The sequence below is a fragment of the Lepus europaeus genome, chromosome 10 (genome assembly GCF_033115175.1).
Source record: "Lepus europaeus isolate LE1 chromosome 10, mLepTim1.pri, whole genome shotgun sequence".
In the NCBI taxonomy this organism is placed as follows: Eukaryota; Metazoa; Chordata; class Mammalia; order Lagomorpha; family Leporidae; genus Lepus; species Lepus europaeus.
In genome coordinates, this window is record NC_084836.1 from 42670155 (window position 1) to 42689349 (window position 19195).

The following is a 19195-nucleotide window of genomic DNA, read 5'->3' on the forward strand; positions in this document are numbered from 1 at the left end:
GTCTTTTATGACCTTGTCTAAATATGATCAGAGTCGGCAAACTTGGAAGGCTTCCATAGCCTTGGCAACTCATGACGACAGCCTAGGGTGGTTACTGGTGCCATAAACTAGAGTGTCAATTTGTTGGGTCAACAACAGGAGCCACTGTGCACTTGCTCCTCATGTGGGATCTCTGTCCTTAATGTGCTGTACATTTTGATTTGATGCTATAACTAGTACTCAAACAGTATGTTTCACTTTGTGTGTCTATGTGGGTGCAAACTGTTGAAACCTTTATACTAAATTGATCTTCTGTATATAAAGAGAATTGAAAATGAATCTTGATGCAAATGGAAGGGGAGAGGGAGCGGGAGAGGGGAGGGTTGCGGGGGGGAGGGAAGTTATGGGAGGGGAAAGCCACTGTAATCCATAAGCTGTACACTGGAAATTTATATTCATTAAATAAAAGTTTAAAAAAAAAAAAATACCAGGATTAAAAGATCAAGGCAAGTCAGCAGAAGACAAGTTTTTCTATGATCTCTGTAGTAGTAATTTTCCTTTTACCAATTATCTTACAGCTGTTTTTGTTTGTCCTGGTTGGAATATGTGGAGGTGACCTGGGCACCTAGCAATAAGGGAATTACTAGTTATGGGAATGCCCCTAGTGGCAGGTATTATAAATTAACAGAAATAATTACATAATTGCAATGTTTAAGACCTCATATCTTAAAATGATATCAAATACAGAGTTACTTCTTGAATACAGGATTTTATAAGACTTTCACACTTATCTGCACTAAAAGGGAAAAGCTTACCTCTGTTAACAAGAGAATAAAATAATGTAAGTAATCAGTAAGAAGGTGACTGGGGAGAAGTTCATCTCAGCTAATCTGGAAGCCCCTTTTCAGGAGGTAACACTGAGTTGAGACAGAAATGAAAAGATGAAGGTAATATTGCAAAAAAAAAAAAAGTAGAAAAGGACATTGCAGGCCCGGGAAGCATCAATCAAAAGCTCTAAGATGGAAGTGAGCTCAGGCTTCAGAAAGAGCAAAAATCGGTCCTGGGGGATGAAAGCAGCGAGGGAGTCAGAAAGGTACATTCTTGAAGAGGAATTTAGGTTGAAGTGACAACATGCTCCACCAGCCATCTGTCATGGCATGGTACACAGAGTATACAGACCTGAGGACCAGGACCCATATATACAGGGTAAGAACTAACACTGCTCCTCTGGCCAAAGGCACACTGGATCCTACACAGTTCTTACTTCTGATTGCAGACAGTGTCTTTAACTTCTGTCCTCATAAGTGCTGAATTAAAGAATTACTCTAGGTATCGCAATACGATAGTCCTGGAAATGGGCAATCTCTCCTGGCCCAGTAAAAATTCTGAACATGGGGAACAAATTCAGGTGAGGAATATAACTTTCAATATTATTTTATAAAGGTAATGTTCTCAAATAAGGATGACTTTCAAAAATCAGAACAATTGACAGAAAAAAAAAATAACCAGTATATGAAACACACACACACACACACACAAAACTTTGAGTGACTTGGGAAATTAGCCTAAAGCAGGAGTTGTTCTATGTTTTCAACAACAGTCTTGAGGAAAGCCTCAAGCTTATTGCACCTGATGATTGGAAATATGTTTTAATCATGATGTCTTTAGCCTTCAGGTAATTCTGAGGGTGTTTCAATTAAAAGAAATTGATTACCCAGAGTTCCTTTCAAATGGGGAAAATAGATATTACAACAGGTATTAAAATTTAACAAAACATAACCCGACATTTAAAAAAATATTCTCACCAGCAATTCAAACTTCCATTATTTCAGAGCAAATGCAATCATCTGAGCCTTACAATTGTCCTTACATCATTATTTCAAACTGCTGAGTCCTCTGTTTGATATTGTATGATTCTTCAATCTCGTTTATAAAAGGGCTTCCTACACAGCGCACCCACATTACCTGTCTGCATCCACTGCCACATCATGAACTCCTCTCTGGAGAATGTCCCTGGAGGCTGCTGTGTCTGGTAATCGGGTCAGACTTCTGGTGTACAGGTTGAGCCCCCCATCTGTCATATACCTAAAAAAATGAAATAACCAATAGAAAATGATATGATCTCATCCATATAATTTAACTTGATAAACAGTGTTCACATTTTTCAGTAGCTAAATATGCATGGTAATTTTCCTCTGTGTGGACATTCAACTCACCAGGAAGAATTAAGATATCTTGTCAAGTTTATTTGGAAATCAATGTTCTTTAATGCAATAAGGACCTAGCATATGATAAAAACTGATTTTCACTTTTGTTATCCATATTTTGAACAGACTTGTAGATAATGTGATTTCTAGCAAAATAAGAGCAAGATAATTTCATTTTGGAAAACCATTTTTGAAGAGTTATAGGTAGTATAAGTAATGGAACCGTACAAAACTCAAAGTTATGTTAATTTATTTGATAATTAAGAATTATGCCATGAGGGAGACATTTGAGTCCTAGCTGCTCCACTTGCAACCCAGCTCCCTGCAGGTGCACTTGGGAAAGCAGATGAAGATAGTCCAAGAACCTGGGCCCCTTCAACCACACAGGAGACCCAGACAGAGTCCCAGGCTCCTGGCTTCAATCTGGCCACTGTGGCCATTTGGAGAGTGAACCAGTGGATAGATGATATCTTTTTCTTTCTCTCTGTCTCTCTCCATCTTTCTGTTACTCTCCCTGTCAAATAAATTTAATAAATATTTTTTCAAAAAAGAATTATGCCATAGTTGGTCACGGTCATAAAATAATAACCCAGTTGTACTAAAGGTTTAATATGTTGCCAGAACCTGTTATAAACATGATGCTTCAAAAATGTATGGAAAAATGAAATTAAAATATTATTTCTTTTGGTACATAAAGATAAAGGCTTACTTGTTTGATGGTAAAGTTGCTACCTTGAGATCATTGAGCCCTATCACTGGGGTCATATAGGCAAAGACCCAATGTGTAGTATGCATGTCATAATACACATTTTTCCATTAACTTATGTCATCACATTCTTAGTTTCATTTTCTTAACTTTTTTTTTAAAGTGGAAAGTTATTGCAGGGAATTTAGAAGACTGGGAAGAAAATACAGAAGTAGCCTTTCCATACTTTAACCTTAGGCTTCTAGATTCAGTCGGGGGTAAATCTGTTCATGTATTATTGGAAAGGCAGAGGTGAAGCACAGAAGAAAAAGACAGCTAAATGTTGCAAAAAATAGGTAAGAGCTAAAAGGTTAAGAATTTGCATAGGAGGTTACACATTTGATCTAAGTTAAGATACCACCTGGACACCTGCAGTTCCTACTAAAAAGCGGTTGGGTTAGAGTCCCAGCTCTATTCTGATTCCAGCCTCCTGCTAATGTGCATCCTGGGAGGCTGCAGGTAATACCCCAGTCCTTGAGTCCCAGTCACTCACTTGGGAGACCTTGAATGAGTTCCAGGCTCCCAGGTTTGGTCTGGCCTGGCCTCAGCTGTTGCAGGCATTTGGGGAATGAACATTGGATAGAAGATCGATTAATCTCACCCCCACCCCACTTTCTGGAATAAAATACAGTTTTGTTTTGAGCAAAAAAAAAAAAAAAAAAAAAAAAAAGAACTTGTACATGGATGCTCAACTAGGCATGGCATATTTGAGAAATAAATTTAGAAAAATCAGCTCTAAAAACCATGAACTTAAACACCACACATTGTTGTCTTAGCTGATGGGTTGCACTGTTCCCCCAACATCCTATCCTTGAAATCTATCTACCGAATTACTATCACCCAGCCACCATGATTAGACAGGGATGGTAACCCTGATAGTCATATTGCTGCTAGGTAATGTTGCTTCCTTAGTTATAAGGGATGAGATCTAGGTGTTTAATATCCTAACCCATGCTGGGATATCTTTTTTGAGATTTGGGATTAAGAGGCATTTCATTATTCTCTCTATGTGAACAGAATTAATAATGAAAACTCAGGAGCTATGGCTATCTATCTTCCACTAGATGCAAAGAACTAAGAGGAATCTGTATTTATAGTATATTTTCTTTAGGTGCCTGATTTCCAAATTAATATTTCTATTCCTTGCTACTACACATGCTCTGGAATGAGACATTGAAGTACTTCCTGTTCATAGGTACTTGGATTTCCCACAACCATGTCAAAGGCAATATACAACTGATTGTATATGAGGGAGCTGCAAAGAGTTCATTGAAAATGGAATTAGAAGGTAAGTTTATTTTCACGCAAAAATTTTTTAAATCCATGCATATGAGGAATCTTTAAAAAGTTCGCGGAAGGGGCTGCCATTGTACTGTAATCAGTTAAGCTGCAGCCTACAATGCTGGCATCCCATATGAGTGTCTCTTTGAGTCCTGGCTGCTCCACTTCAGATCCAGTCCCTTGATAATGTGCCTGGAAGATGGACTAAGTGCTAGGGCCCCTGCCATCATGTGGAAGACCAGGAAGGGAGTTCCTGGCTCCCAGCTTCAGCCTGGCCCAGCCCTGAACAGCTGTTGCAGCCATCTGGAAAGAGAACCAGTGGATGGAAGATCTCTTTCCCTCCCTAACTCTCTCGCCCTCTCTCTTTTTCTCTGTAACTCTTTCAAATACAATAATTTTTTTTTAAAGTTCATGAAAAATGCATATTTGAACAACTGCCAGGATTTCATTTTTTCTTTGCATCCAAATAAACTTATCTCTTAAATATATTTTTCATAAATGTTTTAAATTACTCTCATATTCTCTTTACCACTAGAGCTGCTTTAAATATGCTGATACTTGGGGCTGGCGCTGTGGCGCAATAGGTTAATACTCCACCTGCAGCACCTGCATCCCATATGGTTGCCCGTTCTAGATCCAGGTGCTCCACTTCTGATCCAGCTCTCTGCTATGGCCTGGGAATGCAGTAGAAGATGGCCCAAGTCCTTCAGCCCTTGCATCCATGTGTGAGAGTGGGAGAAAGCGCCTGGCTCCTGGCTTCAGATCGGCGCAGCTCCGGCCCTTGCGGCCATTTGGGGACTGAACCAACGGAAGGAAGACCTTTCTCTCTGTCTCTCCCTCTCACAGTCTATAACTCTACCTCTCAAATAAATACAAAAAAACTCTTTTAAAAAATAAATAATTATGCTGAAAATAGTACAGAGACAGGAAAATAAACAATCTACCCAGTGATCAGGCTGGATATAACACTTTCTTTTTCTTCACTCTCTACCCCCAACTGCTAGAAGACAGAGTCTGTTCAAATCTGTGAATCTACATTACTATGCTGTAATTATTTTAGGAATTCAATGAAAGACAAAAAATTGTACCTATTTTGGTATTGTTCAACTCTATGTCCTAAATCATTTTAAGAATATGCAATCTACTATCATAGCGACTACACTAATTTTTAAAGTTTTACAGTGAAATATATCATTTTTATACAAAACTGTATATAAAGTATGAAAGTACATGCTCAATAATAAAATAACATCAACTTTCATGTACCAGACTTGACTTCACAAATAGAACATTCCTAGTATCTTTATTGTTCCTTTGAGTTCCTCCCAAATCACATCCCCAAAACTCCTTTCCAGAAGTAGCCAATTTCCTGGATTTTGTGTAAATCATTAATCATAGTTTCTCAATGATTTTACCATATGCATATTTATCTATAAAATACAGCATTTAGCATTGCATGATTTTGAACTCAAAATAAATTGAATATGTATTTTGTGATTTCCTCCTCTCACTCAAAATTAGCTTTATTATAATTCATCTAACTGATATGTAACATTGTATTATACATGACAACTTTATAGCTCTAATTTACAACTACAATACAGTTTATTAATTTGACTACTATAAATATTTGACTTGTTTTTAGTCTATTTGCTATTAAAATGCTGTCATACTGTTATGTACATCTTGTGCACACAGAGAAGAACTGATCTATAGTCTATTTTGTGGTACAGCATTACTGGGTCATACAAGAAACACATATGCATTCAATTTTACTAATCAACATCAACTATTTCTCAAAAGCATTTCAGAACTTAGACTTCAACTCCCTATCTATGGAGGAGGAATCTCACTAATTGAGAAATTTGCTAGTATCTGGTATTTTTATGAGCTTGCAGATGTGAAATGACATCTAGTTTTGGTTTTAATTTACAAGTTCTGCATTACCAGGAGGTTGGTAATATTTTTGCTTTTTCATAAGCCATTGATAATTTGTCTAGTGTTCTTTCATTTTTCACTAATACTAACCCTTTCTTGGTTACGTACATTGAATATGCGTGTGGCTTACATGAACTTAATCCTGATACTTCTGTCATGTGATGTTAGGAATTTTTCTGAAGAACTAGCTCAATTTTAATAATTTTCTCACTTGAAAATGAATCTTGATGTGAATGGAAGGGGAAAAGGAGCGGGAGAGGGGAGGGTTGCGGGTGGGAGGGAAGTTATGGGAGGGGGAAGCCATTATAATCCATAAGCTGTACACTGGAAATTTATATTCATTAAATAAAAGTTTAAAAAAATAATAATTTTCTCACTTCACTTGGCAATCGCTTATGTTATACAGTTTTATCGATCTGTTAGCTTGCTTTTGAGACTTTTGAACTCTGTTGCCATCTTCCATTTTATCAAAGCCTGCTCTGTCTTCACCCTTTATCTCCACATCGAGCTGAATTCAGATTCTACACCTAGAACATCTTCCTCCCTGTGGACTGCCCATTCCCTTCAGACATCACCACAGACCCTTCTGTTCCAGCTTCTCAACTGCTGAAAACCCCTTCCAGCCTCGACCAATTAGTATCCTCACCTCGGCCGTGTGTTTTCTAGTCCGCGTGGGTTGGCCTGCTCTCATGGTTACCATTCCCCTGCTCTCACGGTTACGAGTTTTCTGTTGCTGGCCTCCATTTCTTCTTACATGAGCACCACTGCCATGGTGGTTCTTTGGCTCTTGGATGTTTTTCATCAATTGCTTCTACTCCAGATTTGAGAATGCATCTTGTTGTCATCTCTTTTTTGGGTAAATAATGGTCTTTTTTAAAATTATTTTTTCTGTTTTATAAGGGGACTAGGAGAGACTCAAAATATGCACTTCTACCACATCTACTGTTTTTTAAAATTCTGTCTTCATACTCAATATCTTATCAGCTGCTGCAAATCACATTTGGATGACTGTTTATTATCACACTGATAATCTACAGGGAGCTTCCATTCCCCCAAAAATTCAGTATCTTCTTTCAAAAGAGCACAAATAACATTAAAATATGTCCTCTAGATCAAGCATACTGGCTAAGTAAACCATGAGAATAATTAATGACCACTGAGAACCATTTTGATGTTCGTTTGAGAAACAACACATGCTCCTAGTAGAGGAGCTTCTACAAGTAGACAAGTAGATGATCTCATACAGTCAGGATGCCATATGGTTAAGTGTGCACATTAGACTCGGACCACTGAGGTTCAGACTTGGGTGGGATCCTCATTAGCTGTGTGGGCTCAGATAAGACACTTAAATTACATGTGACTCAGTTGTTCCATCTATAGAACGGAGATAGTAAGATATACTTGCTTCTTTCAGTTATGGTGACATATCAATGAGTTAATATATGCAACATGCACAGAACATTGTGAGTGCAAGCACTATACTAAATGTTGCTACTACTACCAGCTGTTTTTTCATTTGGTATTTCTACATTCGCTAAAATAGCTCATATCTTGAATATAAAATTAGAGGAAACATTAAGAATGTGTGGTTCCCAAGCTGGATTCTTGTAACTCAGCTCAGACAACCCTGTGACCTGCACACTGCTCTGTAGTCTTCAGTTATCACAAAAATGACTGAAGAGTACAAAAAAACAAAAGAGAATAAAAATCTTACTGAAGCAGAATTGAGGGGAGATGAAGGAAGAAGCAGGTTTAAGTCTATCAGTCCACACCTGTTTTGGAAAATTTCATTTCCAGACTATTTTGGATTCGGATCACGTGAGTTAAAGTAGAATTTTTGGTTATATTCTTGCTCTACTATTTAGCACTCTGACATCTGAAAATAACTTCAATTTCCACCCAATTAAAATGAGTAACTTTTCTCCCAATTTTTCTGGGTGTTCCTTTTTTGATTCATAAATGGAGACTTTTTCAAAGATTCTCATTATAAGTAAGAGGCCTTCCTCTGACTAATTCCTAATTACTGACACATCACGTCCCCAAGTGTTTAAAGTAATTTCAAAAAGAGAAGGAAGAGATAAGCCCTTGCATGCTTCAAGACATTTTGAATTCTCAGAATGCTGATTAACTAATTTTCTGAGTTCTACCTAAAGTACGTGAAGCAAAATGAGGCTTCATTCCCACTTGCACTGACTGCATGACATTCCTTGCGGTTCCATGAGACAAAATCTGAAATTAAACATCTTCATCCATTACTGTGCTTACTGAGCCTTTTATGCCTTTAATCAGTAAAATATACTCTTAAAATGATGAAGAGAAGGTAACTTTGTGGTTCAATTTTTAAATGAGTTGTAGCATAGATATATCTAACCTCTGTTTTCTTACTTTAAAAAATATTATCGGCTGGCGCCACGGCTCAATAGGCTAATCCTCCGCCTTGTGGTGCCGGCACACCGGGTTCTAGTCCTGGTCGGGGCGCCGGTTCTGTCCCGGTTGCCCCTCTTCCAGTCCAGCTCTCTGCTATGGCCCGGGAAGGCAGTGGAGGATGGCCCTGCACTCGCATGGGACACCAGGAGAAGCACCTGGCTCCTGGCTTTGGATCAGCGAGATGCGCCGGCCGCAGCGGCCATTGGAGGGTTAACCAACGGCAAAGGAAGACCTTTCTCTCTGTCTCTCTCTCTCACTGTCCACTCTGCCTGTCAAAAAAAAAAAAGAAAGAAAAAAGAAAAAAAGAAAAAATATTATCAAGTTAAGCTTTTCCTGGGTTAACTCTAGGCCTTCTCGTTTTCCCACATTTTAATTCTAGGCTGGGGTATTGGAGTACTTCTTTCTGCTGCCAATAGGGACAGCTTACATACACTGGGGAGCAGTGAACACAGTTCATCTTGGGGATGAACTCCCCACAATATACAGTTACCTTGAAGCTGAGATCTGTCTCATGACCTGCTCACAGGCACCACTCACCTTCCTATCAGGGAACACTTCAGTGTCCTGTACACTATCATGGCAAAGAAGCATAAGACCAAGCAGGTAAATATCACCAGAGGAAGCTTCCATACAGAATTTAGGGTATTCTTACTTGGTCAACATAAAACGAGTAAACCACTGATGCATATTTAAATGGCTTCATTTGCAAGATTATTCGCGATCTGCTTTGAAAGATTGATAGGGAACAAAAGTGAAGGAGGCAGGGAGTCAGAGTTAGGTTTCAAAGGAGGCATGACACAAGCAGGAATGATAAAGGATATAACAACATTATTTTGTGAGTTCAGCAGAAACTAGCCAGCTCTCATCAAATCAATTTCCTCCTCCTCTGGGGCACATAGTGAAACTTATTTCCCAGCATCTTCTACGGTGAGATGTGACCATGCCGCTGTTCCAGTGACAGCTGGGTAGATGTCACACACAACTTCAAAGCTTGGTATATATAAAATACTACCTCACCATGCTTCTCTCTCTCTTGTGCTATTTGCACATTGCATACCAATGCTCCAAGTGACCGTGGAAACCTTGTTATATAACAGCAGAATTACCATTCACTAACTTCTGTATGACGGACTGTGTGGTGGACACTCCCAAGTCGGAAACACGGGTGAGAGTTTTATGTGAGGGAGAAATGCTCTTCTCTAAGTGCAGTTACTGATATTTTGAGATTTCCATGTTATAGAAATAAATGTTAACTAATAAGGACAGTATATACTGGAAAACAGGAAATGCTCCTGAGTACGGAGCATTAATATGCTGTAAGTATATACTCTTAGGTACAGATCTCACTTGGTAAAAAGCAGTGACTTTAAAACAATACTTCCCTAAGAATATTTGTGTCTGTGTATGTCTATATCACTAGTTATGCATGTATGTATATTATTATTCATTACTGAACAAATGAACACCTACAAAAATATAAAGCACGTTGTCACATGTGGCCCGGCGGGGTCTGTAAGGTTCACCACTGCATAGGTACAGATGTCCACAAGCAGCTTTTGGTTCCTCTCCCTACAGATTCCTTTCCTGCCAGTCCTCATGCCTCTCACATTCCCACTCTCTTCTCCTGATATTAGACTCATTATGCATCTACTGTGGAGACAATGTAAGCTTTTTCAACTCTGTCTTTTTCAACCACTGTCTCCAACTCTGCATTTCTAATTGTATCTTGTCATGTTCCCTCTCTGCTTTCTCACCCGGAAAGAGCTACACTTTCTATTTTTTCTGCCTATTTATGTTTCTGCCTTTTTTTCCCCCTAATGTTTTAATTTCCTGTCTCCTACGCTTATAATCTGAGTATTCTGTTATTATTCTGTACCCCTTTTAATTTCATGAACAGCACTGTCAATTTTTCCTTGGCAGCACTTTTTTTTTTTTTTTTTTGACAGGCAGAGTGGATAGTGAGAGAGAGAGAGAGACAGAGAGAAAGGTCTTCCTTTTGCCGTTGGTTCACCCTCCAATGGCTGCTGCGGCCAGCGCATCTCGCTGATCCAAAGCCAGGAGCCAGGTGCTTCTCCTGGTCTCCCATGCGGGTGCAGGGCCCAAGCACTTGGGCCATCCTCCACTGCCTTCCCGGGCCATAGCAGAGAGCTGGCCTGGAAGAGGGGCAACCGGGATAGAATCCGGCACCCCAACCGGGACTAGAACCAGGTGTGCCAGAGCCGCAAGGCGGAGGATTAGCCTGTTAAGCCATGGCGCTGGCCGGCAGCACTTTTTTTTTTTAAAGGTTTATTTATTTATTTGAAAGGCAGAGTTACAGAGAGGCAGAGGCAGAAAGAGAGAGGGAGGTCTTCCGTCCACTGGTTCACTCCATTTCCCCAAATGGCCTCAATGGCTGGAGCTGCACCCATCCAAAGCCAGGAACCAGTAGCCTCTTCAGGTCTCCCATGGGCATGAAGGGCTAAAGACTTGGACCATCTTCCACTGCTTTCCCAGGCCATAGTGGAGAGCTGGATCAGAAATGGAGCAGCCGGGACTCGAACTGGCAGCCATATGGGATGCTGGCACTGTAGGCAGCAGCTTATACACTGTGCCACAGTGCCAGCCCTCTTGGTAGTAGTTTTCCAATCAATGTTCTTCTTCCTTTTATTTTCACCAATGTCACTACCACACATCTGGGCTTATCTGTTTGAAACAGATCTAGCAATAATCCTTGAAATCTAGCTTCCTTCTTTGATACATTTTTCATGCTTTGCCTAAACTGTTTTTCAAAACCATCACCATGAGGCTCGCATTGTGGTGTCACCAGTGAAGCTATCACCTGCGACACCAGCATCTCATATGGGCTCTGGTTCATGTCCCACTTGCTCTACGGTCAATCCGGCACCCTGCTAATGGTCTAGGAAAAGCAGCGGAAGATGGCTGAAATGTTTGGGCTCTGCCACCCATGTGGAAGACAGAGAAAAAGTTCCTAGCTCCTGTTTTCAACCTGGCCCAGCCCTGGCCATTGGAACCATCTGGGGTGTGAAGCAGAAGTTGGAATATCTTTCTTTCTCTGTTTCTCCCTCTTTCCCTGTAAATCTTTGAAATAAATAAATGAATCTTTGAGGCAAGCAAACAAACAAAAACAAAACCATCACCATCCTTGTGCCCTGTTTTGTGACAATTTGGTAATCCCTAAAAAATAGTGGTTTCTATTGCATACAGTACAAAGTTTAAACTTCTTAGTATAATGATGTAAAGGTCTGTCAAAATAGTTCCTATCTCCTTAAATATTCACTTGCCATGACTCTCAGCTTCTGATTCTAAAAATTATAACTTAGTCAAGTTTAGTGAATGACTTATACCTTCTACATTTATACTCTTCCTACATATTTTTATTTTTTAGTGTGTATTTTTCATCTATAGATATTTAAACAAGGGAACAGAGTAAAATATTTTCTTTCTATTCATTGTGTACTAGGATTTAGCCTCCCCCCACCTTTATTCTCAACTCTTAAGTCAATTTTGATGTGTACTAACCTTTTGAAATCATCTGCACATTGCACTGTGGATGTCAATTGCTTTCTGATTTAAATTGCCCTCAAGACAAGCTGTTACCCTCCACATAGGCATTTTGCAGAAGCATGAATAAGTCCAGTCAATTCTCACTATTCACAAATTCCATATTTCCAAATTCACCTACTTGCTAAGACGTGTTTGTCACTCCTGAATCAACACTTGGAGTACTTTCACACTCACTCCCAGACGTGCTCAGAGCAGAAAAAAAAAAAGAAAATTGTGTCCCAGGTTTTCAGCTGAGGTCAAACAAGATGACAAACTGCCTTCTTGTTTCAGCTCTTATAATATACACAAGAGCTCTTTTTATAGTCTATTTTGGGTCGTATTGTTCTGCATTTTTGTGCTTTCTGCTGGAGATTATGCTGTTCCAAATGGGCCTCGCACAGGGAGCTGAAGTGATGTCTTGTGTGCCTAAGTCCAAGGAGGCATAAGTCTCATTCAGACATGAGCTCTGACACAGTTGGTTGTGAGTCTCATGTTAATGAATGGACAATATGTGTTGAAAAGGGTGCCTGGAAACAGACACACTGTTATGGACTGATCAGCTGATGAAAATGCTGTCAGAGGCTCACAGGACCCTAAACCTGTTTTCCCCTAGGAACAACACTTGGTCTAACTAAAATGAAATCACCACCACAAAAGTGACTTGACAGAACAAAACTGTCACAAATAATGAAATTGACTGCATACGTGTGTATGTATAAATATGTAAACATATGTGAATAATTATGTATATAAGTAAACATTCAAATTTAATTGAATACTGAACATAAAAAGTGAGTACACACATATTCCACATTTAAAGAGATGGAGAGGAGCCAGTGCTGTGGTGCAGCGGGTTAATGCCCTGGCCTGAAGCACTGGCATCCCATTTGAGCGCTGGTTCTAGTCCCGGCTACTCCTCTTCCAATCCAGCTCTCTGCTGTGACCTGGGAAAGCAGTAGAGGATGGCCCAAGTCCTTGGGCCCCTGCACCCACATGGGAGACCTGGAAGAAGCACCTGGCTCCTGGCTTCAGAGAGGCACAGCTCCGCCTGTTGCGGCCATCTGGGGAGTGAACCATCGGATGGAAGACCTCTCTCTCTCTCTCTCTCTCTCTCTCTGTGCCTCTCCTCTGTGTAATTCACACTTTCAAATAAATAAATAAATCTTTTAAAAAAGAGATGGAAAAAGAAGAGGGAGGCAGAGACAGGAGGGAGTATGGGGAGAATGGAGAAAGAAGAAGGGAAATGGAGGAAAGACTATGCCTTGAATATCCCTGTACTGCCATCATGTTCTCCAAACTGCATATCCCGCCTTAGACTACATTAAATACAAAGAAAGGTTAAAGACAACTAATAACTATACTTTTTAGGTTATTAATTATGATAAATATAATGATGATGATTGGGAGGAGAATCAATTTATTGAGAACTTATATTGTGCCTGTCTTTGTGCTAAGCAAAAAGTTCTGAATGACTCCCTCATTTTTAAGAACTCTTTGCAGATGCTGCAACTTTAAACCTAGTCTAAGTGTTAAGAAATAATTTAGATAAATTAAGGTCCCAGAGATAGAAAATGATAGAAAGAGATCTAAATGAGGAACTCTGATTCTAGTGGCGAGTGAATCACAGTTTATGCTAATCAATTATAATTTAGCTCCCTCAGTCTAAATTGTTAGAAACTCAGGGTGAAAACCAGGGGAACATGAGTTTATCAGAGCAGAGTTATAAATCTAGTCAAAAGCCATTTCATGCTTTTTATATCTTGTCATAAACCAACAAATGGTCTTTAATAAATGAAGACAGGAAGGGTTCCTGGTGTGGAAACATTGTGTCCTCAGTTTGTTATTTCCTATTTGTATAGGAAAAGTATTAACTCTGACATAAAAGGACACTGAGTTGGTCAAAACTCAGATTTATATGAAAATGGCAGATAAAATTAATCTTGAAGCTTTTCCATACTTTAGAGAGCCTGGGTTTTGAAGTCAGATGTATCTGAGTTTTGATCAAGTTGGCTTTTCCCTAACACTGTACAAGCTGTGGCCAATGAGCTCAGTTTCCTCATCTGTGAAACATACAAAAAGATTCTCATCTCATAAGAATTGTTAGCATGGGAGAAGTTAAATAATAATTAAAAGCACCTAGCAGGAGTGCAGCAAGTAAAAAGAACTGATCAAAATGGCAATGACAATTATTAATAGAAATAGTTTTACTAGGATATTGAAATGATTCCACTGACATTCATCCTCTGATTAAATCAAACCATGCAAATTGCTGGAACAATCTAAGAGTTTATCATCACAACATTTTGGGGAATGTAATAGGAAAGAGAAAGAAAACAGAGGCTAAGGTTTTTGAAAATGCTATGTCATCTAAAGAGAATTAATCAATTGGAACTTTCAACTCCAAAAAGATTTTTCCTTTAAGTTAAATTGCAGGTGCATAATTGAAGAATTCTAGAAAAATATTTGAGCTTCAAAGCAGCTGATGGAAGCTTCTGAGAAGCCAAAAATGAAAAATATCAAGCATAACAGCATAGCTCCTCCTGTCTCCTTCCCACACCCCACACTACAAAATCTGTTACTTAAGCAGCATGTGGAAATCTATGAAAAACACTGGCCACCTGTGTCTCCTCAAACCAACAACGGGAAAACTGAATGGCTTATAAGGAAAAGCATGTATAGCACTCTTGGATATTTTACCTTCCACGAATGAGTCAAGACACTGAAACATCCCCAAATAACCTCAGATTTCTCAGATTTTCAAATGCAAGTTCCATTCCACGTTCTTCTTACAGCTCATGCATCCTAACAGGCCATGTTCCCACCTGCACATGTGGGTGGAGACTTGGATCACTTACCCACTGTTGATGTCATCCGTCCTAAGACTTTTCCCGAGGATGTCACCGTCACTCATGTATCCACCAACATCAACCTCAGAAGACACGTCCAGGTCACTGCTCGCTTTCTCACTCATGTCAATTTGTGACATGTTTCCCAGCCGAGAGACGGCAGCCCTACGGAGAGGTGTCGTATACATGAACCTCGAGGGGTCTGTGTGGATGAACCGACTGGTGCCACTGCGTGGGTAGCCGGCACCCAGGGAGGGAGCATCTCCAGCCTGAAGTCTAGGACACGCCTGCCCCAGTCTCCAGGTCATGGGAGTCGGTCGACCTGACAAGTTGGGGATGGTCCTTCCATTCACTTCTGTTGTCACAGTGCTATCAAATGTTGTCTCCAGGGTGCTGTAAAAAAAAAAAATGGAGAAACATCTATACTCTAGTTCACTTCAGGCCAACGACCCCAAATTCATGAAGACAGAAGTGCTAGAGTTGAGTCATTTCTTAAGAGCAGATCATTTCCACGAAAGCCGAATCACTAGATATGTGTATTTTAAGATGTTAATGTCTTCTGCAGGTATCAAAACGTGGAAAGGGACGTTCATTTCCAACTGTATTTTTTTCCAGAAAAAGGCTATAATTATATTTTAGGTTCAAAAAAATATTGTTTCACATTCTCAACAAACTCTTAACTCACTCAACTGTAACTTGCTCAGATCTATCCTGGAAGTTAACTGCAATTCCGTTTGAATGTCTCCTACCAGCCCTGGCTGGTGCCTTTCAATTGCATCTTCAGCCATTCTTCCCTAGGCTAGGAGTAAAAATCCACTCCACTTACTAGTGATACTGGTACTTGTAGAACCTAAATCAGTTTGAATGGGAAATCATATGGAAGAAGAGATGGATAGGATCCTTGGATTTGTGTGGAGATTTTTCAGTATAAGGATAATCACCAATTGAGTTTTCAAAGTAAGGATAATAACCAATTGAAATGTGCATAAGTAAATAGTAAGGAATGACTCAAATTCTTTTCTTTCATTTTGAGAAGTGCTCATTTACAATGTTTTCTTTATTGGCCCAAAGATGTGCAGAATTGAGGAGAAACCTGTGGCTTATCTGGGTCCCACGAAGACTGGACATAGTCTCTTCTAAATTCTGCCTCAAATCTGCTATGTTTTTCACAGTTCTCAATCTTCTTGTTTCAGGGTCTTCACCTACAAAGCAGCATTTGTTATTCTGCCATTTTTTATTATCAAATAATCACATACATAGGCGAGTAGCATAGACCATTCCTCTTAAAGAGCAAAAAAGCAGGACATTCCAAAAAACTATCATCATCTGAAAATTATAATTATTCTTTTTACCAAAAGTGTGAATATAAACAAACATAATAGCACAACTACTATTTTTTGAAGTGGTGTAACGTAGTCTTACTTGTAGGTCTGTGACCTTTGTCACTGCAAAATGAGAACACAAATTGTAGTAATCCATACTCCTGAGCTTAATTTTAAAATCTAAGAATATTTGGATCCTAATTATTTCAATAATTACTTGTGCTGTAAGTGTACTTAAAATAGTTGAAATAAATTCTCCTTATGCAGTTAAATATGCATTTAATCTTTGGGGAATAGGTTTGAACTCTTCTTATTGAAGTAATAGCCTATTTATTTTCATTCCACTTGAAAGACAAAGAGATAGAGATCTTCCATCTCGTGGTTCACTTCCCAGATGCCTACAATATCCAAGTTGGGGCCAGGCCAAAGCCAGGAGCCCAGAATTTATTTCAGTTTTCCTAAATGGGTGTCAAGAACCAAAGTTATTCAGTCACATCTGTTGCCTCCCAGGGTGTGCATCAACAGGAAACTGGAACTGGAAGGGAAAAGCCAACACTTGAATCAGGCACTCCGATATGGGATATGGACATCCCAAATAGCCTCTTAACTACTTACTGTTCACCCTAAAAACAATGAGTTGCTTTTTTTTAAAAAAATGATTTATTTATTTTATTCAAAAGTCAGAGTTAATAAGGGGCTGGTGCTATGGCATAGTGGCCACTGCCTGCAGTGCTGACATCCCATATGGGCACCAGTTGGAGTCCCAGTTGCTCCACTTCCAATCCAGCTCTATGCTATGGCCTGGGAAAGCAGTAGAAAATGGCCCAAGTTCTTGAGCCCCTGCACCCTCATGGGAGACCTGGAAGAAGCTCCTGGCTCCTAGCTTCAGATCGTCCCAGCTCTGACCAATGCAGCCCCTGGATGGAAGATCTCTCTCTCTCTCTCTCTGTTTCTGCCTCTTTGTAACTCTGACCTTCAAATAAATAAATAGATCTTAAAAAAAAGAGTTAAGGAAGAGAGAAAGAAAGAGAGAGAGAGAGAGCAATCTTCCATCTATTGGTTCACTTCCCAGGTGGCCACAATGGCCAGGGCTGTGCCAGGCCGAAGTCAGGAGGCAGGAGCTTCATCTGAGTTTCCCACTTGGGTGGTAGGGGCCAAAACACTTTCCCAGGCCCTTAACAGGGAGCTGGATCATAAAAGGAGCAGCTGGACACGAACCAGTCCCCGCTTTAGATGCCAGCATCACAAGTGGCCACCTTCCTCGCGACACCACAATGCCAGCCCCACCAATGAGTTTTTGAGCTCTTTATTAGAAGCAAGGACAAAGATTCTCAATATTGTATGGCTTTACCTTATGTCTCCACTATTTACACTACAGGGAGCCAAAATAGTCACTTTTGTGACACTAGAGTTCAAGTAATATCCTAGGCGTCTAAATCCAAGATGCTTGTGTCTAAAGGGAATGAAACCAATTGTACTGTCAGCATGGAAAATACCGCTCTCACACAATCACCACCAATCATGTGGGTGCAGAAGTTCTGGGAAACCACTTTGATTACTGTCATCCAATAATTGCCAGGACAGTGCGCATTTGAAAGTGATAAGAGGAAGAACATACAAAGAGAGTAGAAGAGGCACATGTTTCATTCTGTTCATTCTGAGCTGAGCAGAATTCCAAAGATCAGGACTTCCAATAAAAAAGAAACAAGGAAAGATGTAGGAGAAAAGTTAGGGTGGAATGAATGGATTAAGGGCATGGAAGGGGAGGAGAGGATGTCAGGAGATGACGGGCAAAGGAGGGAATTGAAGAAGGATTGAAGGACATGCAAAAGGAAAGGAAAAGATAATCAGGTAAGTAGCATATGTTAAATTACATGATGAAAATTGTTACTCAGATGGACAAGCCAAAGTGTGTCTGTCATCTATTTTAAGGATATGGGTAGCTATGGGTGGGTATTTGTGCACTGGCTAATTGATGTCTGAAATGCCTGTACCCCACATCAGAGTACTTGGATGCCAGTTCTGACTCTGCTCCTGATTAGAGCTTCCTGATCATATTCACCCTGAAAGGAAGCAGGTGATGAATCAAGTACTTGGGTCTCTGCCACTCATGTGTGAGACTCATATTGTGTTGCCAGATACTGACAGTTGTGGGCATCTGAGGAGTGAAGCCGTGGACAGGAGATTTCTGTGTCTCTCTCTGTTTCTCTGCCTTTCAAATATATGATTTAAAAAAAAGAATATGGGAAGCTAATCAATTTATCAATTTATTTTCTTAGCACTCAGGTGATATTTTAAAACAGTAAGAGCCCACATAACATTTATAATCATAAAGTTGGTTAGGATTTAAGAGATTACTTTCCTTACTTCTCAGCCAAAAATTTCATCAGTGTCTTACATAGGACAGGGCCTTCTATCTCTGCATGAATCCTTTAAACTTGGAAAGACCCCCAGCCCCGACAGTGAACAATAGCTGCTTCTTTTGTTAGACGGGTCTTGTTGAGAAAACTCATGAAGTACAAGCAATGCTCTGTTTCCCTTTCACTTCCACCCAGTGGCCCCAGTGGATCTGAAACCAACTGAACCAATTTGCATTATCTTAGCCATGGCAGCCACTCAAATATCAGAAGGCAACCACTAATGCTTTTATTATCTTTTTCAGCCAAACACTGCTATTTTGATTAGTATTCCTCATCCTGGATTGTTGCCAAACAGCAGCCATTCTGCTGCCAGTCCATAAATCTTCCTTTAAATCATAAATTATTTGAACAATTAAAATGTGTTTCATAATAACTATTATGATATCAAAGTTAGTATTTACAAAATCCCATAAATGAACTATATTTATAAACTATATTTTAAGAAATAGAAAAATACACATTGGACCTCATGGACATGACAGAAACT

General features: G+C 39.7%; 1 protein-coding gene across 3 annotated transcripts in view; it reads right to left on the bottom strand.

The window, feature by feature from the left end:
- The window catches only part of NAV3 (neuron navigator 3), a 1248892-nt gene that overhangs the window by 155702 nt on the left and 1073995 nt on the right, over window positions 1-19195 (bottom strand). For all 3 annotated transcript variants that reach the window (XM_062203163.1, XM_062203166.1, XM_062203165.1), the window contains 3 exons: window positions 16060-16168; window positions 14976-15359; window positions 1945-2064 (listed from right to left, as the gene is read on the bottom strand). In XM_062203163.1, the coding sequence (XP_062059147.1) occupies window positions 1945-2064; window positions 14976-15359; window positions 16060-16168 (613 nt within the window). The remainder of the gene's footprint in view (window positions 1-1944; window positions 2065-14975; window positions 15360-16059; window positions 16169-19195) is intronic.